General features: G+C 47.3%; 1 protein-coding gene across 3 annotated transcripts in view; it reads left to right on the top strand.

Moving 5' to 3' along the window:
* Positions 1–24,966, top strand: part of LOC139416821 (formin-like protein 3) — an 85,268-nt gene that overhangs the window by 46,859 nt on the left and 13,443 nt on the right. For all 3 annotated transcript variants that reach the window (XR_011635131.1, XM_071165908.1, XM_071165907.1), the window contains exons 4-20: positions 5,116–5,199; positions 6,068–6,214; positions 7,161–7,269; positions 7,520–7,596; positions 8,409–8,502; positions 11,869–12,054; positions 12,369–12,518; positions 16,795–16,896; positions 17,229–17,610; positions 17,983–18,075; positions 18,444–18,568; positions 20,836–21,038; positions 22,061–22,364; positions 22,623–22,703; positions 23,224–23,353; positions 23,589–23,749; positions 24,103–24,204. Coding sequence is in view for 2 of the 3 variants with exons in the window: in XM_071165908.1 (XP_071022009.1) it covers positions 5,116–5,199; positions 6,068–6,214; positions 7,161–7,269; positions 7,520–7,596; positions 8,409–8,502; positions 11,869–12,054; positions 12,369–12,518; positions 16,795–16,896; positions 17,229–17,610; positions 17,983–18,075; positions 18,444–18,568; positions 20,836–21,038; positions 22,061–22,364; positions 22,623–22,703; positions 23,224–23,353; positions 23,589–23,749; positions 24,103–24,204 (2,530 nt within the window). In the remaining variant the exon portion in view is untranslated. The remainder of the gene's footprint in view (positions 1–5,115; positions 5,200–6,067; positions 6,215–7,160; positions 7,270–7,519; positions 7,597–8,408; positions 8,503–11,868; positions 12,055–12,368; positions 12,519–16,794; positions 16,897–17,228; positions 17,611–17,982; positions 18,076–18,443; positions 18,569–20,835; positions 21,039–22,060; positions 22,365–22,622; positions 22,704–23,223; positions 23,354–23,588; positions 23,750–24,102; positions 24,205–24,966) is intronic.

Here is a 24,966-nt window from a genome sequence, read left to right as displayed (position 1 = left end):
CTCATACAAGTGTTGCAACAATATGCAAATGGTTAAAGTGCAAAAGAGAAAATAAATTAACATAAATATGGGTTATATTTATAATGGTGTTTGTTCTTCACTGGTTGTCCTTTTCTTGTGGCAACAGGTCACACATCTCGGACCCCAGACCTAACAATAAAGGGCAATGAGTTCTATAACTGATTCAAGTATTTTTAGCCAGATCCTAATTGGTATGTCGAATTTTATGTTCCTTTTGATGCCATAGAAGGCCCTTCTTGCCTTCAAGAAGGCAAGAAGATAACAGATAACTTCCACAGCTTCCACAGCTTTGTGGAAGTTACCTGTGGCGCTGATGTTTAGGCCAAGGTATGTATAGTTCTTTGTGTGCTCTAGGGCAACGGTGTCTAGATGGAATTTGTATTTGTGGTCCTGGCGACTGGACCTTTTTTGGAACACCATTATTTTTGTCTTACTGAGATTTACTGGCAGGGCCCAAGTCTGAGCAGAAGATCTATGTGCTGCTGTAGACCCTCCTTGTTTGTGGACAGAAGCACCAGATCATCAGCAAACAGTAGACATTTGACTTCAGATTCTAGTAGGGTGAGTCTGGGTGCTGCAGTCCATTCTAGTGCCTTCGCCAATTCGTTGATATATATGTTGAAGAGGGTGGGGCTTAAGCTGCATCACTGTCTCTCACCCCTCTCTCTCTCCCTCTCTTCTCTCTCTCTCCCTCTCTCTCTCCCTCCCTTCTCTCTCTCTCTCCCTCACACAGGGGCAATGGGCCTTCCTTTCTGCCTCACCATTGGCTCTCCAGGTTATTTTGTAACCAAACAGTCCCATGTCCCAGTTACATCCCTAACCAAAATATTGTGGCTATTTTTGGAACATTTTACCCCAATTCTACTCCCCTGTGGTTTCCTAAGGGGGGGAGCAGGGGTCTTGAGGCTAACGCTTCGAACACACAGACAGTGTCATTGCATTTTGGTACACCAGAATTACATTAATTTCCAATGAAACGCTGCGTTTGCTTTGCAGTATTGCGTTGCAGAGGTAGTTGCAGTGCATTCTGGGTGGTGTATACGTTGGATTTATCAACGTATGGGTCAAACTGTATGTGTAAACGGCTTGACAGAAATGGTAGAAGAAGGTGAATGTTGACCTTTTGTTGCACACATATCCAGATGATTTACCACAATGACGCTGTCGGCTCCGACCTGAGCCCAGTCCCCTCTCTCAGCCCAGTCCCCTCTCTCAGCCCAGTCCCCTCTCTCAGCCCAGTCCCCTCTCTCAGCCCAGTCCCCTCTCTCAGCCCAGTCCCCTCTCTCAGCCCAGTCCCCTCTATCAGCCCAGTCCCCTCTCTCAGCCCAGTCCCCTCTCTCAGCCCAGTCCCCTCTCTCAGCCCAGTCCCCTCTCTCAGCCCAGTCCCCTCTCTCAGCCCAGTCCCCTCTATCAGCCCAGTCCCCTCTCTCAGCCCAGTCCCCTCTCTCAGCCCAGTCCCCTCTCTCAGCCCAGACCCCTCTCTCAGCCCAGTCCCCTCTATCAGCCCAGTCCCCTCTCTCAGCCCAGTCCCCTCTATCAGCCCAGTCCCCTCTATCAGCCCAGTCCCCTCTATCAGCCCAGTCCCCTCTATCAGCCCAGTCCCCTCTCTCAGCCCAGTCCCCTCTATCAGCCCAGTCCCCTCTCTCAGCCCAGTCCCCTCTCTCAGCCCAGTCCCCTCTCTCAGCCCAGTCCCCTCTATCAGCCCAGTCCCCTCTCTCAGCCCAGTCCCCTCTCTCAGCCCAGTCCCCTCTATCAGCCCAGTCCCCTCTATCAGCCCAGTCCCCTCTCTCAGCCCAGTCCCCTCTATCAGCCCAGTCCCCTCTCTCAGCCCAGTCCCCTCTCTCAGCCCAGTCCCCTCTCTAGCCCAGTCCCTCTCTATCAGCCCAGTCCCCTCTATCAGCCCAGTCCCCTCTCTCAGCCCAGTCCCCTCTCTCAGCCCAGTCCCCTCTATCAGCCCAGTCCCCTCTCTCAGCCCAGTCCCCTCTCTCAGCCCAGTCCCCTCTATCAGCCCAGTCCCCTCTCTCAGCCCAGTCCCCTCAATCAGCCCAGTCCCCTCTCTCAGCCCAGTCCCCTCTCTCAGCCCAGTCCCCTCTCAGCCCAGTCCCCTCTATCAGCCCAGTCCCCTCTCTCAGCCCAGTCCCCTCTATCAGCCCAGTCCCCTCTCTCAGCCCAGTCCCCTCTCTCAGCCCAGTCCCCTCTCTCAGCCCAGTCCCCTCTATCAGCCCAGTCCCCTCTCTCAGCCCAGTCCCCTCTATCAGCCCAGTCCCCTCTCTCAGCCCAGTCCCCTCTCTCAGCCCAGTCCCCTCTCTCAGCCCAGTCCCCTCTCTCAGCCCAGTCCCCTCTATCAGCCCAGTCCCCTCTCTCAGCCCAGTCCCCTCTCTCAGCCCAGTCCCCTCTCTCAGCCATACCATATGCCTTCCATATTATTTATCTCACCGAAACAGGAATTCCTTTGCTTGGACTTTCTTTTTCACCTTCCAGAAAGCTGGAGTTAAATGAAGAGGAAATCTGGAGCCTTGCCAAGTCCTTTCTTTCTCCGTCAGGGGTGTAGTGGGGTGGAGGGGAGTGGGGGGGACCCCATTTTGTGCAGGCTTTTACAGTTTTCAGGAATGTGAGTAGCTAGTGTGTTCAGTCTCTGCCTGTCCTTGTGCTTCTCCCCTTCCTCTCGGTTCCTCTTTCCATCCTCTATCTCCCTCTCTCCTTCCTCTCTTACTTCTCTGTTCCTCTCTCCTTCCTCTCTGTGCCTCTCTCCTTCCTCTGTTCCTCTCTCCTTCCTCTCTGTTCCTCTCTGTTCCTCTCTCCTTCCTCTCTGTTCCTCTCTCCTTCTTCTGTTCCTCTCTCCTTCATCTATGTTCCTCTCTCTTTCCTCTCCCACTTCTCTGTTCCTATCTCCTTCCTCTCTGTTCCTCTCTCCTTCCTCTGTTCCTCTCTCCTTCCTCTCTGTTCCTCTCTGTTCCTCTCTCCTTCCTCTCTGTCCCTCTCTCCTTCCTCTGTGTCCCTCTCTCCTTCCTCTCCTACTTCTCTGTTCCTCTCTCCTTCCTCTCTGTGCCTCTCTCCTTCCTCTGTTCCTCTCTCCTTCCTCTCTGTTCCTCTCTGTTCCTCTCTCCTTCCTCTCTGTTCCTCTCTGTTCCTCTCTGTTCCTCTCTCCTTCCTCTCTGTTCCTTTCTCCTTCCTCTCTGTTCCTCTCTCCTTCCTCTCTGTTCCTCTCTCCTTCTTCTGTTCCTCTCTCCTTCCTCTATGTTCCTCTCTCCTTCCTCTCCTACTTCTCTGTTCCTCCTCAGAGAGGAAGGAGAGAGGAACATAGGAACAGAGGAAGGAGAGAGGGACAGAGAGGAAGGAGAGAGGAACAGAGAGCAAGGAGAGAAGAACAGAGGAACAGAGAGGAAGGAGAGAGGAACAGAGAGGAAGGAGAGAGGGACAGAGAGGAAGGAGAGAGGAACAGAGAGGAACAGAGAGCAAGGAGAGAGGAACAGAGAGGACGGAGAGAGGAACAGAGAGGATCAGAGAGGGACAAAGAGGAAGGAGAGAGTGACAGAGAGGAAGGAGAGAGGAACAGAGAGGAACAGAGGAGGAACAGAGGAGGAACAGAGAGGAAGGAGAGAGGAACAGAGAGAGGAACAGAGAGGGACAAAGAGGAAGGAGAGAGGAACAGAGAGCAAGGAGAAAGGAACAGAGAGGAAGGAGAGAGGAACAGAGAGGAAGAAAAGCGGAAGGAGAGAGGAACAGAGAGGAAGAAACGAGGAAGGAGAGAGGAACAGAGAGGAAGAAACGAGGAAGGAGAGAGGAACAGAGAGGAACAGTGAGGAAGGAGAGAGGAACAGAGAGGAACAGAGAGGAACAGAGAGGAACAGAGAGGGGCAGAGAGGAAGGAGAGAGGAACAGAAAGCAAGGAGAGAGGAACAGAGAGGAAGGAGAGAGGAACAGAGAGGAAGGAGAGAGGAACAGTGAGGAACGAGAGAGGAACAGAGAGGAACAGAGCGGTAGGATAGAGGAACAGAGAGGAAGGAGAGAGGAACAGAGAGGTAGGAGAGGAAGGAGAGAGGAACAGAGAGGTAGGAGAGGAAGGAGAGAGGAACAGAGAGGAAGGAGAGAGGAACAGAGAGGAAGGAGAGAGGTAGGAGAGAGGAACAGAGAGGTAGGAGAGGAAGGAGACAGGAACAGAGAGCAAGGAGAGAGGAACAGAGAGGTAGGAGACGAAGGAGAGAGGAAGAAAAGAGGAAGGAGAGAGGAACCGAGAGGTAGGAGAGGAAGGAGAGAGGAACAGAGAGCAAGGAGAGAAGAACAGAGAGGAACAGAGAGGAAGGAGAGAGGAACATTCCTCTCCTACCTCTCTGTTCCTCTCTCCTTCCTCTTTTCTTCCTCTCTCCTTCCTCTCCTACCTCTCTGTTCCTCTCTGTTCTTCTCTCCTTCCTCCTTCCTTTCTGTTCCTCTCTTTTCTTTTCTCCTTCCTCTCTGTTCTTCTCTCCTTCCTCTCTGTTCCTCTCTTTTCTTCTCTCCTTCCTCTCTCTTCCTCTCTCTTCCTCTCTCTTCCTCTCTGTTCTTTTCTCCTTCCTCCTTACTTTCTGTTCCTCTCTTTTCTTCTCTCCTTCCTCTCTGTTCTTCTCTGTTCTTCTCTCCTTCCTCTCTGTTCCTCTATGTTCCTCTCTCCTTCCTCTCTTTTCTTCTCTCCTTCCTCTCTCTTCCTCTCTGTTCTTCTCTCCTTCCTCCATGTTCCTCTCTGTTCTTCTCTCCTTCCTCTCCTTCCTCTCTGTTCCTCTCTCCTTCCTCTCTGTTCTTCTCTCCTTCCTCCTTCCTCTGTTCCTCTCTGTTCTTCTCTCCTTCCTCCTCCCTCTCTATTCCTCTCTGTTCTTCTCTCCTTCCTCTCCTTCCTCTCTGTTCTTCTCTCCTTCCTCCTCCCTCTCTATTCCTCTCTGTTCTTCTCTCCTTCCTCCTTCCTCTCTGTTCCTCTCTGTTCTTCTCTGTTCTTCTCTCCTTCCTCTCTGTTCTTCTCTGTTCTTCTCTGTTCTTATCTCCTTCCTCCTTCCTGTCTGTTCCTAAGGGTGTGCTGGCTCCTGAATATTCTGCCCCGCTAACCTCACTCTCCATGTTACCCAGGTGGGTCCGGGAGTTCCTCAACGATGAGAACAGGGGTCTTGATATCCTGGTGGAGTACCTGTCCTTTGCTCAGTGTGCTGTCATGTGAGTACACACAACCTAAGCTAAGCTTAGCATATCTTCAGGAGACTGGAAGTAATTAGCTACCTAACCAGATTGGCACTGGATCCAAGAAGTGTTGATACAAACAGATAGGAGCTACGGACACACAAAGTGTTGACAGTGCTGAGTAAGAACTTAAACATGAACTCAGTCATAAAAACAGCAGCTCATTACTGTATTCGTTGACGGTCTCTCTCTAGTCTTGTTTTAAATGTTTAGAAATCTCACAGTATGAACTTTGCTATAGCTTTCTTTTATTCCTGGTACTACTGCTACTATTACTGCAGACACGGTCATCTGAGACATCCGATTGGCCAGCGGTAGGATCTCGAATCTCGTGCTTGTCTCTGTGGGCTGCTTTTCTGCACGGCAGTCTCAGGGCTACTGTGGCGCATCTTAGAGGGAACATTGCTTATGGGTATTTTTCCAACAATGCAGAGTAAAAAAAAAAAAAAAAAAAAAATTAAATAAAATAGAAGTAGTGACACAAGGAATAAATAGGTTGGACTTGATTGTCTGTGCTTTTATATTGTCATGCTGGCATATTATGGACCTGAATGGGAATGACTGAGCCTGTCACCTCTGTGTTGCACTAAGCTTTACTGTGCAGTTCTACTGTATAACATAACCTTTGACCTTTTACCAAGCTGCATTTCTAACCTAATCTACTTCGACCCCCTTCTGCCCATCTGCCCGTCTGCCCGTCTGTCCGTCTGTCCGTCTGTCCGTCTGTATGTCTGTCTGTCTGTCTGTCTGTCTGTCTGTCTGTCTGTCTGTCTGTCTGTCTGTCTGTCTATGTCTACCCGTCTGTCTGTCCGTCCTTCTGCTTGTCTGTCCGTCCGTTGCCCAGGTTGAATTTTGAGGGTCTGGAGATGGGGGAGGAGATTTCCCTGGACAAGTCTAAGTCCTGGAGTAGGTCTATAGAGGATCTCCATCAGGGCAGCACTCAGCCTTTCTGCAACACGCTGGTCCGCTCTGCGCGCCAGTCTGTTCTCCGGTACGTATCGTTTACTACTGTGTTGCTGCTGTTACTGTGCCTTGCTCCATTAACCCTTGGCCCTGACGTATGTCAGCATGTTAGCATGTCAGCTAGTCCTCTGCTATGATGATGATGATGATGCTGGTGGAATGATGTTGAGCTGTCTGGGTCTGGAGAGGACGTGATAGGATAAGATGATAAGAGTCGTCACTCCTGAACTCACTGCAGGGGGTTGTGGGTTAATCTGTCTGCTGTTACAGGGACAGAGACGGAGACAGAATGGTTGTTTTTTGGCCGTCTGCACTGTGCGTTTCCTTCCATGTTTGATGGTCTTCCTCCATCCAGATGTGTTCCACTGTTCTGTCATGGACAGATTAGGCTCAGCTGTTCTGAGCTCCACATGTGGGCCGTCTGCCCTGTGATTCTTCATCCAGTGAGCACATCAAGCCAGAGAGAGGAGACCCAGGAGATTCTGTATCAAAAAGCAGAAGCAGAAAAGATATAGGCGAGAAAAGAGAGAGACAGAAAGATGAGAGGATGTGGAGGATAGACTGCTCTGTGACGCGCAGACATAAGCCTGGGGACAAACGGGTGTCAGGAAACCACCCAGAATGCATCAGTAACCACATGGGCCATTTCGGGTCCCTCTGCTCTGCCAAATACCCTCTGTGATTCACTTTGAGCTTGGTGGTGCTGGAGCACAAACCCAGTAGATACAGTCACATGGCTGCCAGATATTGTGCAGCACTGAGCCTCATTTATACCTCACTTCCTGCTGTTCCAAATCAAGATGTCACAAAACACAATATGAACACACAATGAAGATGGGCTCTGACTGTTTAGAACAACCAAGAAGAATGAAGTGGAATCATACGTTGTTGTTGTTGTGGTTGTTGTTTTTGTCGTATGATAACTAAAGATTGAATAAAAACATGTTGTTGTTGACCTTTGCCCTATGTTGCAGCTATGGCACAGCACCGAACAGCAAAACCATCAAGAACTCACTACTCGTGAGCCAGAAGGACGACGTGCACGTTTGCATCATGTGCTTGCGAGCCATAATGAACTACCAGGTACTGACTGGGGATATCCACTATCAAAGCAACCCCCTGTCACCAATATACATTATAACCACAAATCACTATTCTCTCTCGTTACAAAACAAATGGAAAGGGCATATGCAGCCTAATTTTCTATTTAAGAGTCTGCTGTCTGCTGAGTCTGCTGTAGATGTGTGTGATGTTTCCTGTATGAGCCGCCACAGAGGAGAGTGTTCTTCTGTTTGACCACATCTGGTTGTATCTCTGTTTCCTCTCTCTCCAGTATGGCTTCAACCTGGTCATGTCGCACGCACACGCAGTCAACGAAATAGCCCTCAGTCTGAACAATAGGAACTCGAGGTGAGCAGAACTCAGGCCCGGCCCTGCCTCCTTAGCTTGAGAATAGCCATTGTAAAAGATTCTTATACAAACCAAGTTAGTGCAGAGAGAACCCTTGTCACAAGTGAGGATGAGTCAAGCAAGGAGGCAGTCTGACAAGTCTGACCCACAATAAGAGGTCAAGGTAAGAACTCAGGCCCCCTCCCCAGCTTGAGAGTATTAAGGGTGGGTCAGGGTGTAGATCAAGGTGTAGGTCAGGCAAAAGGTGAAACATTTGATCCGCCTGTTCATATGATACACCTCTCCTTCTCCACGGGGCGCGGGGGGCTCCCATCGGCATTCTCTGTGAAGTTGGGTGGGGGGCTCCCATCTGGCAAAGGAATGATTTGCATCCAAAATTGCACCTTATTCCTTATTTAGTGCACTACTTTTGAGAAGGGCCAATAGGGCGCTGGTCAAAAGTAGTGCACCATGTAGGGAATAGGGTGCCATTTGGGACAAGCCCTGTTATACATCCAGTGTGTTAGAGGAATGTTTAGTATAGAGGGGATTACAGTGTTAAAGCGTCATAATGACCTATTTTAGCATAAGTTCTGCTAGAGCCGCGATCCGTCCCTGCTATCCTGCTTCTATGTGGGTGTTAAACATCAAAGTATGGATTTATGCATTACAGCTTCTCTATGTCTTCATGCAGTGCTTTACCAAGTGTTTAGAATGTATACAGTTGATGGAGAGATGACATATCTTTATAGATTAAATGTATCAAAGCCATAGTGTGGTGGACGTGAACCACATACAGGTGGAATACAGTTTGTTTTTTGTTTTGTCTACAGGACTAAAGCCCTGGTTCTGGAGCTGCTGGCTGCGGTGTGTCTGGTTAGAGGAGGCCATGAGATCATACTCTCTGCCTTCGATAACTTCAAAGAGGTGCAGTACAGCACACATCTACAGGAAAATGCTAACAATAGTTCATCCACCAGATCTGATTCAGATACTTTCAGGGTTTGATTGTGTGCCAGGTGGATTGGGTTTAGGGCTGTGGTGGTCACAAAATGTAGTCAGCTGGTGATTGTCAAGCAAATAACTATCAGTCTCATGGTGATTGACCCTTAAATTAACATAAACACATTTAGCATCTCCTAGCTTTCACACATACAGTGGGGCAAAAAAGTATTTAGTCAGCCACCAATTGTGCAAGTTCTCCCACTTAAAAAGATGAGAGAGGCCTGTAATTTTCATCATAGGTACACTTCAACTATGACAAACAAAATTCGAAACAAAATCCAGAAAATCACATTGTAGGATTTTTAATGAATTTATTTGCAAATTATGGTGGAAAATAAGTATTATAAATATTTTCTCCAAACGATTTGAGGGAGTGCGCACATGCGGCTATTCTGTGTTGAGCGGTTAACTTCTTGGCGCACCCATCCCGCTAGCGGGATCATTTTCGTCAACATCCGCTGATTTGCAGAGCGCCAAATTCAAATTAAATTACAAAAAATATTTAATTTTCATGAAATCACAAGTGCAATATAGCAAAACACAGCGTAGCTTGTTATTAATCCACCTGGCATGTCAGTTTTCAAAAAAGCCTTTCGGTGAACGCTATCCAAGCGTCTATGTAAGGACATCTCTCTCAGCAGACAAAACATTACAAACAGCTAGCAGCAAAGTAGATTGGTCACGAAAGTCAGAAAAGCAATAAAATGAATCGCTTTCCTTTGATGATCTTTGGATGTTTGCACTCACGAGACTCCCAGTTACTGTCACGTTCTGACCTTAGTTCTGTCATTATATCTTTGTTTTAGTATGGTCAGGGCGTGAGTTGTTTGGGTTGTCTATGTTAGTTTTTCTATAATTTGGGATTTCTGTGTTCGGCCTAGTATGGTTCTCAATCAGAGGCAGCTGTCAATTGTTGTCCCTGATTGAGAATCATACTTAGGTAGCCTCGGTTTCACTTTTGGGTTGTGGGTGTTTGTTTTCCGTGTGAGTGTTTGGGCCACACGGTACTGTATTCGGTTTTGTATATTCACGTCATCGTTTGTTGTTTTGTTCGAGTGTTCTATTGTCTTTATTTAAAACATTATGGACACTTACCACGCTGCGCATTGGTCCTCCGATCCTTCTCGCTACTCCTCATCAGAAGAGGAGGATGAGAACCCTTACAGTTAAACAATAAATGTTCCTTTTGTTCCATAAAGATTATTTTTATATCCAAAATACCTCCATTTGGTTGGCGCGGTATGTTCAGAAATCCACAGGCTCGAGCGGTCACGAAAATTCCAGATAGTATCCATAAAGTTCGTAGAAACATGTCAAATGGTTTTTATAATCAATCCTCAGGTTGTTTTTACAATACATAATCGATAATATTTCAACCGGACTGTAGCATTTTCAATAGGAGAGAGAGAGAGAAAATGTCTGCTCCAAGCTACTTGCGCATGCAAAACTCTGCTGGCACCCAGCCATCCACGGAAACAATACATGTCATCTATACACTTAAATAGTGAATGGAGGATGTTTTTCCCCATGGTTTATTTTCATGCCAGCCAGGTAGGCTATACTCCTGTTGTAAAGAGAAGCAATGTGCTTAATATTAGGAAGTTGAGAAATAAATATAGTAGGCCTAGCCTATAGAACGCTGATGGGAGCGCCTCTTTTTAATAGAGGCCATCATTCTGTTTTCTCCTGCAATTGTATAGCCCATAGAAATGTTGAACATGAGCTCATGGGCTATCATGAAGTGTTTGATTATATTTTCAGTTACATTTGCATTGATGTCAGAGTGATTAGAGGGACAATAGAGTACCAGGCAGTTAGCAAGTTTGGTAGGCTACTAATGACCATCAGCAGCATCAGAGCTTGGAGAAGCCTAATTACCGTGACTAAAAGTCATGCCGGTGTGGCGGCAATACGGTCACTGCAACAGCCCTAATAGGGTTTATACATTTTGGACTATTCCACTAGTTCCATTGTGCCATGCAAGCTCAATCAATAAAGCAAATACTACTTGAACACAGTTCTGCGAGGCAAAGGCCAAAACCCTGCCATGTATAGGGCTATTAGTCTCATTAAGCCATCAGATATGAGGTGACCTTGATAAGGTTCAACTCCCCTTTGGGAGTGAGTGGATCACAAAGGTTTGCTTAGCCTTTACAGCCTGAATAGTCATCTAAACACCGGAACAACCCAATTACTCTGAGCAATCTGCAGAGCCCCAATGCTCTAATCAGCCACCCAGTCACAACAATGTGGGATTCAACCAATAGCTTTGTAGTGAGATTTAACAATGTCATAATAATGACAGTTGACACATTACTGAAATGTTTTGGGCCCTTGTAAAAAAAAGTGCAGTATATAAGAGATAGGGTGCCATTTGGGAAGCAGACCTGGTTTATAGCCATATTAGTACTGTAATGAAGTATTTATTACAGCACAACAACTCTAGGTTAAAGAATGCTGATATGGAATAAGGGATTGTGTCTTTATTCAAATCTGAGGGTTATCTTTAGGTTGGGAAATCCTCTCTGTGTTTGTGTGTAACCATTTGTATGTGTGTGTGTGTGTGTGTGTGTGTGTGTGTGTGTGTGTGTGTGTATGTGTGTGTGTGTAATCGTTTGTGTGTGTGTGTGTGTGTGTGTCTGTGTGTGTGTGTCTGTGTGTGTGTGTAATCGTTTGTGTGTGTGTGTGTGTGTGTGTGTCTGGCAAGATCTTTATCCCTTTTCCTTATTTTCTTATGTTCCCTTCCCATGAATTCCTATAATCAGAAGATATTTTCATTCCAAATTGAGTGTGTTGACCTTTGCTTACACTCATATCCTTGGCATCCCAGGTGGCATTTTTTGTTTGTTTTGATCATACTTTGATCATACTTACTATTGAAGTATATCCATGATAAATTTACTTTTGTATATTTTAAATGATCTAAATTGGAATAATTTCAAATATATTTAATGCCTTTAATGTCAACTTTCTTAGTGTTTCATTAGGCATTCTGTTGGGAAGGAAGATTCCCAGTAATTCAAAATAAAAATAAAAGGTAAATAGTCACTCTCTAACCTGAGACTCTGTAATACAGCACAGGAACTGTATTTTACAAAGAGACAGCCATACATTATGTCAAATTTATTTAAAAAATATTGGACCATATCGGACACTGAAGTGGTTCAGAAGGGAACATAACTGAACTGCATCCTACTCTACTGGACTGGAAAATTACTTTTTTTTTTTTCCCCAAAAGATACTCAGCTCTGTATTGATCTAATACATACTCATTATTTTCCTTTTCAGGTGTGCAAGGAGAAGCATCGCTTTGAGAAGCTGATGGACTATTTCCGTGTGGAGGACGGGAACATCGACTTCATGGTGGCCTGCATGCAGTTCATCAACATCATGGTTCACTCAGTAGAAGACATGAACTTCAGGGTTCACCTGCAGTATGAGTTCACCAAGCTGGGCCTTGACGACTACCTGGAGGTATGGAGGACGTTATAATTACAATATAATAATTAATGTAAATCATGTGTTCATGAACAGTCACTAAAACCAGGGCCTGGATTTTACCTGGTCAGGTCAGGAAAAACTTCTGGCCCAACATCTACTTGAATGAAGTCTCCAAGGAGCCACACATAGGCTATTTCTTATGCCTTTTGATATCGCATTTGAAGGCAAAAAGTGGAAATGGTCATTTTAAGTTCTGTCCTTTTTCCAAGATGCCTTTAAAATGTTACCTCTAAGGTATGTGTCTTACTGTGACTCACTGACCTGAATCTCTCCTTCTCTCCCTACAGAAATCCAAGTACACAGAGAGTGACAAGCTGTCAGTCCAGATTCAGGCCTACCTGGACAATGTGTTTGATGTGGGCGGGCTGCTGGAGGATGCGGAGACCAAGAACGTGGCTCTGGAGAAGGTGGAGGAACTGGAGGAACATCTGTCCCACGTAAGAACCACCAGACCACCAGACTGACCACCAGACTGACCACCAGACTGACCACCAGACCACCAGACTGACCACCAGACCACCAGACTGACCACCAGACTCACCACCAGACCCCCAGACGGACTACCAGACCACCAGACTGACTACCAGACCACCAGACTGACCACCAGACCACCAGACGGACCACCAGACCACCAGACTGACTACCAGACCACCAGACTGACTACCAGACCACCAGACTGACCACCAGACCACCAGACTGACCAACAGACCACCAGATAGACTACCAGACAACAGACTGACCACCAGACCACCAGACTGACCACCAGACTGACCACCAGACTGACTAACAGACAACAGGCGACCACCAAACCACCAGACTGACTACCAGACAACAGACTGGCCACCAGACCACCAGACTGACTACCAGACCACCAGACTGACCACCAGACCACCAGGCTGACTAGCAGACCACCAGACTGACCACCAGACCACCAGACTGGCTACCAGACCACCAGACCACCAGGCTGACCACCAGACAGACCACCAGACCACCAGACTGACTACCAGACCACTAGGCTGACCACCTGACCACCAGACTGACCACCTGACTGACCTGACCACCAGACTGAGAAATAGACTGACTACCAGACCACCAGACTGACTACCAGACACCAGACTGAGAAACTGACTGACTACCAGACCACCAGACTGACCACCAGACTGACCACCAGGCTGACCACCTGACTGACCACCTGACTGACCACCAGACCACCAGACTGACCACCAGACTGACCACCAGATTGACAACCAGACACAAGACTGAGAAACAGGCTGACTACCAGACCACCAGATGGACCATCAGACCACCAGACTGACTACCAGACCACCAGACTGACTACCAGACCACCAGACTGACTACCAGACTGACCACCAGACTGACTACCAGACACCAGACTGACCACCAGACTGACTACCAGACCACCAGACAGACCACCAGACCACCAGATTGACCACCAGACTGACTACCAGACCACCAGACTGACTACCAGACCACCAGACTGACCACCAGACCACCAGACTGACCACCAGACCACCAGGCTGACCACCTGACTGACCACCTGTCTGACCACCAAACCACCAGACTGAGAAATAGACTGACTACCAGACCACCAGACTGACCACCAGACTGACTACCAGACACCAGACTGAGAAACAGACTGACTACCTGACCACCAGACCACCAGACTGACTACTAGACTACCAGACCACCAAACTGACCACAGACCACCAGACTGACCACCAGACCACTAGACTGACTACCAGACCACTATACCACCAGACTGACTACCAGACCACTAGACCAACAGACTGACTACCAGGCCACTATACCACCAGACTGACTACTAGACCAACAGACTGACTACCAGGCCACTAGACCAACAGACTGACTACCAGATCACTAGACCACCAGACTGACTACCAGACCACTAGACCACCAGACTGACTACAAGACCACTAGACCACCAGACTGACTACCAGACCACTAGACCACCAGACTGACTACCAGACCACTATACCACCAGACTAACTACCAGACCACTAGACCAACAGACTGACTGCCAGACTGACCACCAGGCTGACCACCAGAACACTAGACTGAACACCAGGCTGACCACCAGGCTGACTACCAGACCACCAGGCTGACCACCAGACTGACCACCAGAATGACCACCAGGCTGACCACCAGGCTGACCACCAGACTGACCACCAGAATGACCACCAGAATGACCACCAGGCTGACCACCAGACTGACCACCAGACTGACCACCAGAATGACCACCAGAATGACCACCAGACTGACCACCAGGCTGACCACCAGGCTGACCACCAGACTGACCACCAGACTGACTACCAGGCTGACCACCAGGCTGACCACCAGGCTGACCACCAGACTGACCACCAGAATGACCACCAGGCTGACCACCAGGCTGACCACCAGACTGACCACCAGAATGACCACCAGAATGACCACCAGGCTGACCACCAGACTGACCACCAGAATGACCACCAGACTGATCACCAGGCTGACCACCAGGCTGACCACCAGACTGACCACCAGACTGACTACCAGGCTGACCACCAGGCTGACCACCAGACTGACCACCAGACTGACTACCAGGCTGACCACCAGGCTGACCACCAGAACACTAGACTGAACACCAGGCTGACCACCAGGCTGACTACCAGACCACCAGGCTGACCACCAGACTGACCACCAGAATGACCACCAGGCTGACCACCAGGCTGACCACCAGACTGACCACCAGAATGACCACCAGAATGACCACCAGGCTGACCACCAGACTGACCACCAGAATGACCACCAGACTGACCACCAGGCTGACCACCAGGCTGACCACCAGACTGACCACCAGACTGACTACCAGGCTGACCACCAGGCTGACCACCAGGCTGACCACCAGACTGACCACCAGACTGAACACCAGGCTGACCACCAGGCTGACTACCAGACCACCAGACTGACCACCAGGCTGACCACCAGAATGACCACCAGACTGACCACCAGACCACCAGACTGACCACCAGGCTGACCACCAGAATGACCACCAGGCTGACCACCAGACTGACCACCAGACTGACCACCAGAATGACCACCAGAATGACCACCAGGCTGATCATCAGACTGACCACCAGACTGACCACCAGACCACCAGACTGACCACCAGACTGACCACCAGGCTGACTACCAGGCTGACCACCAGGCTGACCACCAGGCTGACCACCAGAACACTAGACTGAACACCAGGCTGACCACCAGGCTGACTACCAGACCACCAGACTGACCACCAGGCTGACCACCAGAATGACCACCAGACTGACCACCAGACCACCAGACTGACCACCAGGCTGACCACCAGACTGACCACCAGAATGACCACCAGAATGACCATCAGAATGACCACCAGGCTGACCACCAGAACACTAGACTGAACACCAGGCTGACCACCAGGCTGACTACCAGACCACCAGACTGACCACCAGGCTGACCACCAGAATGACCACCAGACTGACCACCAGACCACCAGACTGACCACCAGGCTGACCACCAGACTGACCACCAGAATGACCACCAGAATGACCATCAGAATGACCACCAGGCTGATCACCAGAATGACCACCAGGCTGATCACCAGACTGACCACCAGACTGACCACCAGACCACCAGACTGACCACCAGGCTGACCACCAGAACGACCACCAGGCTAACCACCAGGCTGACCACCAGACTGACCACCAGACTGACCATGAATTCTATATGTGTCCTTTTCCCTTCTGAACATTTGACATGAAAACGGTTCCGTGAACAAAGTAATCAGGTACATCACTATTGTCTTTTCTGGTGTCAGTCCGTCAGTAATACAAGGAAACAATCCACCAAACTGTTCCAATGACAGAAAGGTCAGAGTTAGACGTGCCGTCATCCTAAGAATTTCAAAACAAACCCTGCTTTCAGGGACGAGGAATTATGGGGGAGGAAGAGAGCGAAACATTCCACCCTATGAATTCCTTTAGTTTACAACACGTGTTATCTGTCCAAATTCAAAAGTGAAAACTGTGTCAGTTTTAACACTGCCTGGGTCATGTTACTAGTTATATCACATTTCTTATTAATGCTGCAGATATTACAGTTCAGGAGAGAGAGAGAGAGAGGAGTGAGAGAGAGAGAGAGAGAGAGAGAGAGAGAGAGAGAGAGGGAGAGAGAGAGAGAGAGAGAGAGAGAGAGAGAGAGAGAGAGAGAGAGAGGGAGAGAGAGAGAGAGAGGGGGGAGAGAGAGAGAGATAGAGAGGGGGAGAGAGAGAGAGAGAGAGAGAGAGAGAGAGAGAGAGAGAGAGAGGGGGGGAGAGAGAGAGAGAGAGAGAGAGAGAGGGGAGAGAGAGAGAGAGAGAGAGGGAGAGAGAGAGAGAGAGAGAGAGAGAGAGAGAGAGAGAGAGAGAGAGAGAGAGAGGGAGAGAGAGAGAGAGAGAGAGGAGAGAGAGAGAGAGAGAGAGAGAGAGAGAGAGAGAGAGAGAGAGAGAAAGAAAGAAAGAAAAAGGGAGTGGATCTGGGCGAGATGCCCGCGTTGGACTTTACTGGATCAATGCTTTAATTCATCTCCTCCTCCCCTTTCTCCATCCCTCTTGTCCCATCTGTTCACTCTCCATGCCTCCTACCTTCTCTTTCTTTGCTCACCCTCCTGTCCACCCTGTACTAGGTGACGGAGAAGCTTCTGGACGTGGAGAATGAGACCATTATGAAAGTGGCTGACCTGGAGAAGCAGCTCTTGCAGAAGGACAAGGATCTCCACGTCATACGGGTAAGATGAGCTGGGGATCACGATTATGAAACCGATTTCAATTATCATTATATTTCTCATATACAGTATCAAATGTATGATTCAGAACAGCAATAGTATGTCTCAATGTTTTATTAATATGTTGTTGTGCAACAGTGTTTTACAACTCCTGGAGAACTATATGTACAGCAATGGCAGAATGACATTAACGTTTGATCAACTATGCTCTAGCAAGAATGCTATGATAGCAAATTGATTGTCAGGAAATGGAGTGATTATGATCCTGTATAGTTTGTGGAGTCATCATAGTGTGGTTTCTCTCTCTGTCTCCCTCTGGTGTTCTGATCCAACAGGAGACGTACGAGTCGACCAACACCCAGGTCCACACCCTGAGGAGGATGATCAAGGAGAAGGACGCTGCCTTCCAGAGGAGCTTCAACATCGAGAAGCGCCTGCTGGAGATGGAACAGCAGGGGACCATCCGCCTCCGCAAGCAGCCAGACGGGGACATCGCCATCGAGCCCCTGGGAGGGGGCGGTGGTGGTGGTGGTGGAGGAGAAGGAGGGGGTGGAGGTCCAGGGGTGCCTCTCAGTGACTTTGGGCAGAATGGAGGGTTCTCAGTGGGGCCTGGAGGCGTAACAGGGCCAGGAGGACCAGGAGGACCAGGGACTAGTCTACCAAGGGCCAGTGAAGCACCACCTCCTCCTCCCCCCCCTCCACTTCCCTCTGCTCTAGGTACATTACCATGCACAGTTATAGTCTTTCACATCATTGTGCCGACTCCAAGTGTACTGTGTTGGCTTTCCATTCACATTGTCCTTCACAGCAGGGGTTCTCAACCTTTTCCATTCTGAGGCCCACTGAAAGGTTCAGAATCACAGCATGGTTCCAGGAACTATGGTAACACACACAGCTGGATGGACGCACAAAATTAGTGTATGCCACCATAAACCAATATGAATGATCTTTTATTAATTGTACTGATTTGATACAGCCTGTTAGAGCTCCACTAGTCTCTCTCACAGACATTCATAATCTTGAGATTTTATTATGGCTCTGATGATAGACTGCCGTTGTTTTATGCTGTGTTCGTCTTCTGTTCCACAGGAGAGAATGCTCCATGCCCACCCCCACCCCCTCCTATGGCCCCGCCTCTACCAGGAACTGCTCCCAATTTCATCCTAAATATGGGCCTATCAGGTAAGAGCTAGTATCAGCATCTAAATATACTTAAGGTGGAGTATCGAATGTGTTCAAAAGAATACAGTACACTATACAAGTCGGATTGTGTGATATGCCTGATTTTTTATGTAATGGTTGTCCTGATTTTCTATGTAATGGTTGTCCTGATTTTCTATGTAATGATTGTCCTGATTTTCTATGTAATGGTTGTCCTGATTTTCTATGTAATGGTTGTCTGTCCTGATTTTCTATGTAATGGCTGTCCTGACTTTCGATGTAATAGCTGTCCTGATATTCTATGAAATTGCTGTCCTGATATTCTATGTAATGGCTTTCCTGATGTTCTTTAAATTAATAATAAGCACTCTAATTTTGTCGGTTTGCAGCTATCAGGATCAAGAAGCCCATCAAGACCAAGTTTCGTCTGCCTATATTCAACTGGACCGCTCTGAAACCCAACCAGATCAACGGTACGGTCTTCAGTGAGATAGATGATGAAAGAGTACTAGAGGTGAGTCTACCAGTTCAGGACAAATTTCCCTTTACGGCCTTCATCTGACAGTTTACATCTTAATTAGGGGCCTTCATCTGACAGTTTACATCTTAATTAGGGGCCTTCATCTGACAGTTTACATCTTAACTAGGGGCCTTCATCTGACAGTTTACATCTTAACTAGGGGCCTTCATCTGACAGTTTACCTCTTAACTAGGGGCCTTCATCTGACAGTTTACATCTTAACTAGGGGCCTTCATCTGACAGTTTACATCTTAACTAGGGGCCTTCATCTGACAGTTTACATCTTAACTAGGGGCCTTCATCTGACAGTTTACATCTTAATTAGGGGCCTTCATCTGACAGTTTACATCTTAATTAGGGGCCTTCATCTGACAGTTTACATCTTAATTAGGGGCCTTCATCTGACAGTTTACATCTTAATTAGGGGCCTTCATCTGACAGTTTACATCTTAATTAGGGGCCTTCATCTGACAGTTTACATCTTAATTAGGGGCCTTCATCTGACAGTTTACATCTTAACTAGGGGCCTTCATCTGACAGTTTACCTCTTAATTAGGGGCCTTCATCTGACAGTTTACCTCTTAATTAGGGGCCTTCATCTGACAGTTTACATCTTAATTAGGGGCCTTCATCTGACAGTTTACATCTTAATTAGGGGCCTTCATCTGACAGTTTACATCTTAACTAGGGGCCTTCATCTGACAGTTTACATCTTAATTAGGGGCCTTCATCTGACAGTTTACATCTTAACTAGGGGCCTTCATCTGACAGTTTACATCTTAATTAGGGGCCTTCATCTGACAGTTTACATCTTAACTAGGGGCCTTCATCTGACAGTTTACATCTTAATTAGGGGCCTTCATCTGACAGTTTACATCTTAACTAGGGGCCTTCATCTGACAGTTTACCTCTTAATTAGGGGCCTTCATCTGACAGTTTACCTCTTAATTAGGGGCCTTCATCTGACAGTTTACATCTTAACTAGGGGCCTTCATCTGACAGTTTACATCTTAATTAGGGGCCTTCATCTGACAGTTTACATCTTAATTAGGGGCCTTCATCTGACAGTTTACATCTTAATTAGGGGCCTTCATCTGACAGTTTACATCTTAATTAGGGGCCTTCATCTGACAGTTTACATCTTAACTAGGGGCCTTCATCTGACAGTATACATCTTAACTAGGGGCCTTCATCTGACAGTTTACATCTTAATTAGGGGCCTTCATCTGACAGTTTACATCTTAATTAGGGGCCTTCATCTGACAGTTTACATCTTAATTAGGGGCCTTCATCTGACAGTTTACATCTTAATTAGGGGCCTTCATCTGACAGTTTACATCTTAACTAGGGGCCTTCATCTGACAGTTTACATCTTAATTAGGGGCCTTCATCTGACAGTTTACATCTTAATTAGGGGCCTTCATCTGACAGTTTACATCTTAATTAGGGGCCTTCATCTGACAGTTTACATCTTAATTAGGGGCCTTCATCTGACAGTTTACATCTTAATTAGGGGCCTTCATCTGACAGTTTACATCTTAATTAGGGGCCTTCATCTGACAGTTTACATCTTAATTAGGGGCCTTCATCTGACAGTTTACATCTTAATTAGGGGCCTTCATCTGACAGTTTACCTCTTAATTAGGGGCCTTCATCTGACAGTTTACATCTTAACTAGGGGCCTTCATCTGACAGTTTACATCTTAATTAGGGGCCTTCATCTGACAGTTTACCTCTTAATTAGGGGCCTTCATCTGACAGTTTACATCTTAATTAGGGGCCTTCATCTGACAGTTTACATCTTAATTAGGGGCCTTCATCTGACAGTTTACATCTTAATTAGGGGCCTTCATCTGACAGTTTACCTCTTAACTAGGGTCATTCATCTGACAGTTTACAACTTAATTAGGGGCCTTCATCTGACAGTTTACATCTTAACTAGGGGCCTTCATCTGACAGTTTACATCTTAATTAGGGGCCTTCATCTGACAGTTTACCTCTTAACTAGGGGCCTGAGTTGTTCTTTGTCATGTTGGGTGGTCAGGAAAATAGGCCCTCAAAGCCCTACTTCTAACTCATTCAAGGCCCCACTCCTAATTCATTCAAGGCCCCACTCCTAACTCATTCAAGGCCCCACTCCTTACTCATTCAAGGCCCAAGTCCTAACTCATTGAATGAAACATTCTTCTTCTCATAGAAAATGGACATGCATTGAGGTATCACGTTTGACTGAGTGTGTCGTGTGTGTTGTCTGTCTATAGGACCTGGATGTGGAGAAGTTTGAGGAACTGTTTAAGACCAAGGCCCAGGGTCCAGTGGTGGACCTGAGTGGCCCCAAGACCAAGGTATCTCAGAAGGCTATCAACAAGATCTCCCTGCTGGACGCAAACCGCTCCAAGAACCTGGCTATCACCCTGAGGAAGGCCAACAAGAGCACTGAAGAGATCTGCAAAGCCATACAGACGTATGTACTGTAGCCTATACCTCACTCTCTATCAATTAATCACATCAACAATTCAGTTGTCACAAAGTGCTTTACAGTAACCAGCCGAGACTTTCAAAGAGCAAGCAGAAGCACAGTGGCAAGGAAACACTCCCTAGAAGGAAGAAACCTAGAGAGGAGCCAGACTCAGAAAAGAGGCCCATCCGCTGGCTCTAACTGCATCGTGTCCAGTTATAGCGCTTATGTTTCCAACCTGTCTCCTGTCCTGTCTGATGTTTCTAACCTGTCTTATCTGATGTTTCAAACCTGTCCTGTTTGATGTTTCTAACCTGTCTTATCTGATGTTTCAAACCTGTCTTATCTGATGTTTCAAACCTGTCTTATCTGATGTTTCAAACCTGTCATGTCTGATGTTTCTAACCTGTCTTATCTGATGTTTCAAACCTGTCCTGTCTGATGTTTCTAACCTGTCTCCCGGTCTGATGTTACTAACCTGTCCTGTCTGATGTTTCTAACCTGTCTTATCTGATGTTTCTAACCTGTCCTGTCTGATGCTACTAACCTGTCCTGTCTGATATTTCTAACCTGTCCTGTCTGATATTTCTAACCTGTCCTGTCAGATATTTCTAACCTGTCCTGTCTGATGTTACTAACCTGTCCTGTCTGATGTTTCTAACCTGTCTTATCTGATGTTTCTAACCTGTCCTGTCTGATGTTTCTAACCTGTCTTATCTGATGTTTCAAACCTGTCCTGTCTGATGTTTCTAACCTGTCCTGTTTGATGTTTCTAACCTGTCCTGTCTGATGTATCTAACCTGTCTTATCTGATGTTTCAAACCTGTCCTGTCTGATGTTTCTAACCTGTCCTGTTTGATGTTTCTAACTTGTCCCGTCTGATGTTTCTAGTCTTTCAGTATTGTAACCTGTACTATCTTTCTCTCCCTATAGCTTCGACCTGAAGGCCCTGCCGGTGGACTTTGTGGAGTGTCTGATGTTTCTAGTCTTTCAGTATTGTAACCTGTACTATCTTTCTCTCCCTATAGCTTCGACCTGAAGGCCCTGCCGGTGGACTTCGTGGAGTGTCTGATGCGTTTCCTTCCAACGGAGGCGGAGGGGAAGATGATGCGTCAGTACGAGCGGGAGCGGCGACCGCTGGACGCGCTGACGGACGAGGACCGATTCATGCTCTTCTTCTCCAAGATCGAACGGCTCACCCAGAGGATGAATATCATTACGTTCGTAGGGAACTTCTCAGACAACGTCAACATGCTAACCCCGCAGCTCAACGCCATCATCGCAGCGTCCGCATCCGTCAAGTCTTCACCCAAGTTAAAACGAATGCTAGAGGTAAGGGTTCTCTCATCGTCCATTATCAATGATTAAACTGGTTTGAATTGGAAGAGAAGCATCCTTTCACATTAGCAGTCAGTGGTGAGTTTCCCAAAATATTCATAGCACAAAGATCATCCAGGTCAATTGTAGGCAATGGACGAAAGATGCTCTTAGTGTAACAAATATGTAGGGAAACCGAGTAGCTTTTGCTTGACCACTGCCACATTAGTATGGTGCTAAGATGTTTATTCTTTACTTTCTGTACTCACACAGATCATCTTAGCCCTGGGAAACTACATGAACAGCAGCAAGAGAGGATCTGTGTATGGCTTCAAACTACAAAGTCTTGATCTGGTGAGTACTGTACGATACAAAGTAGCACATTCTAGAGAGCGGCTCTCTGTAAGTCCTCAAGAGACTGCTCAAGGGCTACACTTTTCAAGGTGTACTCCTCCAGAATGAAAGGGCCATGTATTCTGGACATGTATTCAGTTCCAGGTAGTTCCAGGTAGTAATCAGTAATACAAGGCTACACTTGTACACTTGTTTCAAGGTTGATAAAAGACACTGATATGTATTCTGGTTGTGTATATATTTTTCTCTGTCAACTGCCGGACACTAGTTATAAAAGGCGCCATGTGTACCAGTGGAGTGTTGAAGGATCATAATAATGGCTGGAACGGAGACAATGGAATGGCATCAAACCATTTATTTGATGCCATTCCACCTATTCCACTCCAGCCATTATTACGAGCCCTTACTCCCCAATTAAGGTGCCACCAACCTCCTGTGATGTGTACACTTGTTTCAAAATGTACTCCTCCAGAGCGAGTGAAAAGAGCCTTGACTGATATGGAATTCTCTCCTCCCCCAGCTACTGGACACTAAGTCTACAGACAGGAAGATGACTCTGCTCCACTACATAGCTGTGGTTGTCAAGGAGAAGTACCCTGAGCTGGCTAACTTCTTCAACGAACTGCACTTTGTGGACAAAGCTGCTGCAGGTGACTACCGAGTTACACACACAGACACCATGCAACTTGAATGGATTCTTCTCTTCTCATTGTTCAAAAACTATAGTACATGTGATGCACAGTTGAAATAAGGAGGTTTGATATTGTGTGTGTGTGTGTGTGTGTGTGTGTGTGTGTGTGTGTGTGTGTGTGTGTGTGTGTGTGTGTGTGTGTGTGTGTGTGTGTGTGTGTGTGTGTGTGTGTGTGTGTATATCTCTCTCTCTAGTGTCTCTGGAGAATGTGCTGCTGGACGTGCGGGAGCTGGGTAAAGGGATGGATCTGATCAGGAGAGAGTCTAGTCTCCATGACCACTCTGTTCTCAAGGGCTTCCTCCAGACCAGCGACACTCAGCTGGACAAACTGCAGAAGGATGCCAAGACCGCTGAGGTTCTCACGCCACCTCCATCCTATCAAAACTACAAACTGAATTTTTCAACACTGACGTCTCTAACATTTTAAACTTATACTTCTTCCACTACTCAAAAAACATTTTGTTGATCGCTAAAGCAAGCACACAATTTTTCTTCAGGAAAAATACCTGTTCTAAAACTACCAACTGGTCAAAACACAACACAACTTACTGTAACATGAAACAACACCTCTTCCTTCTGAGACGCAGCACAACAAAGACCTGTGCAACAATACAGCAAAACACTATAAAAAAGGCGTTGTTAAGGTTTGCAATGTTGACAAATGTTGTGTTCTACCCTTGACACGTGTCTCTCCCGGGTCATTTCTAGGAAGCCTTCAACAATGTGGTGAACTACTTTGGGGAGAGCTCCAAGACGACTCCTCCCTCCGTGTTCTTCCCTGTGTTTGTGCGATTCATCAGAGCTTACAAGGTAAGGAAGGACCAAACAACACACATCTTCGACAGGGATCACATGTATGTAACAGGCCACTTAGCTAACGCTGTCATCCAAAGTGACTTATTGTAAAGTGAGTTCATACATGTAGGATGTGTATGTGATCCCTGTAGGAAATGAACCCACAACCTTGTAGTGCTTTGATGTGTGTCAATAGCGCCACACTTTTACCAACTGAGCCTCACAGGGCCATGTTCAGAAGGAGCTTACTCTCTCTGTCCTATGGGAGTTAGCCTAACCTTGAGTTAGTCTGGCTGTTGTCCCGCTGCCTCCCAGAGAAAAGCAGAACGGCCTGTGTGCCACAGGACAGGGTGTGGACTGGAGTAACAGGTCTAATAACAGGAAGGGCCAGCTGGGTCAGAACGGTAGTGGTGGTGTTTAAACTGGGCCCCGTCTTCCCCCCTTCCCACCTGCCTTCCCCTCCTGCCCCTGCCTCCCCCCTCTGACCCCTGGACCGATGGCCCGCTCTTCCTCTGCCTCCCCCGGATGGACAGCTCTGTCCTGCGACACAGACACCTTCCTGAGATTGTTCTCTACAAGGATTTATGGATCTGTTAAAGAAACGTGCAGCTAAAGGATCTGTGCGTGTGTGTGTGTGTGTGTGTGTGTGTGTGTGTGTGTGTGTGTGTGTGTGTTAGAGAGAGAAACAGGGAGGGGAAGAGCAAGAAACACACACAAACACACAGAGAAAATGAATGCTGCTGACTGTTTAGCTACATGAAAGTATGTTATCTCTAT

The sequence above is a fragment of the Oncorhynchus clarkii genome, chromosome 9, assembly GCF_045791955.1.
Source record: "Oncorhynchus clarkii lewisi isolate Uvic-CL-2024 chromosome 9, UVic_Ocla_1.0, whole genome shotgun sequence".
In the NCBI taxonomy this organism is placed as follows: Eukaryota; Metazoa; Chordata; class Actinopteri; order Salmoniformes; family Salmonidae; genus Oncorhynchus; species Oncorhynchus clarkii.
Note: the sequence above shows the minus strand (reverse complement) of the source record. Positions and strands in the feature narration are given on the sequence as shown.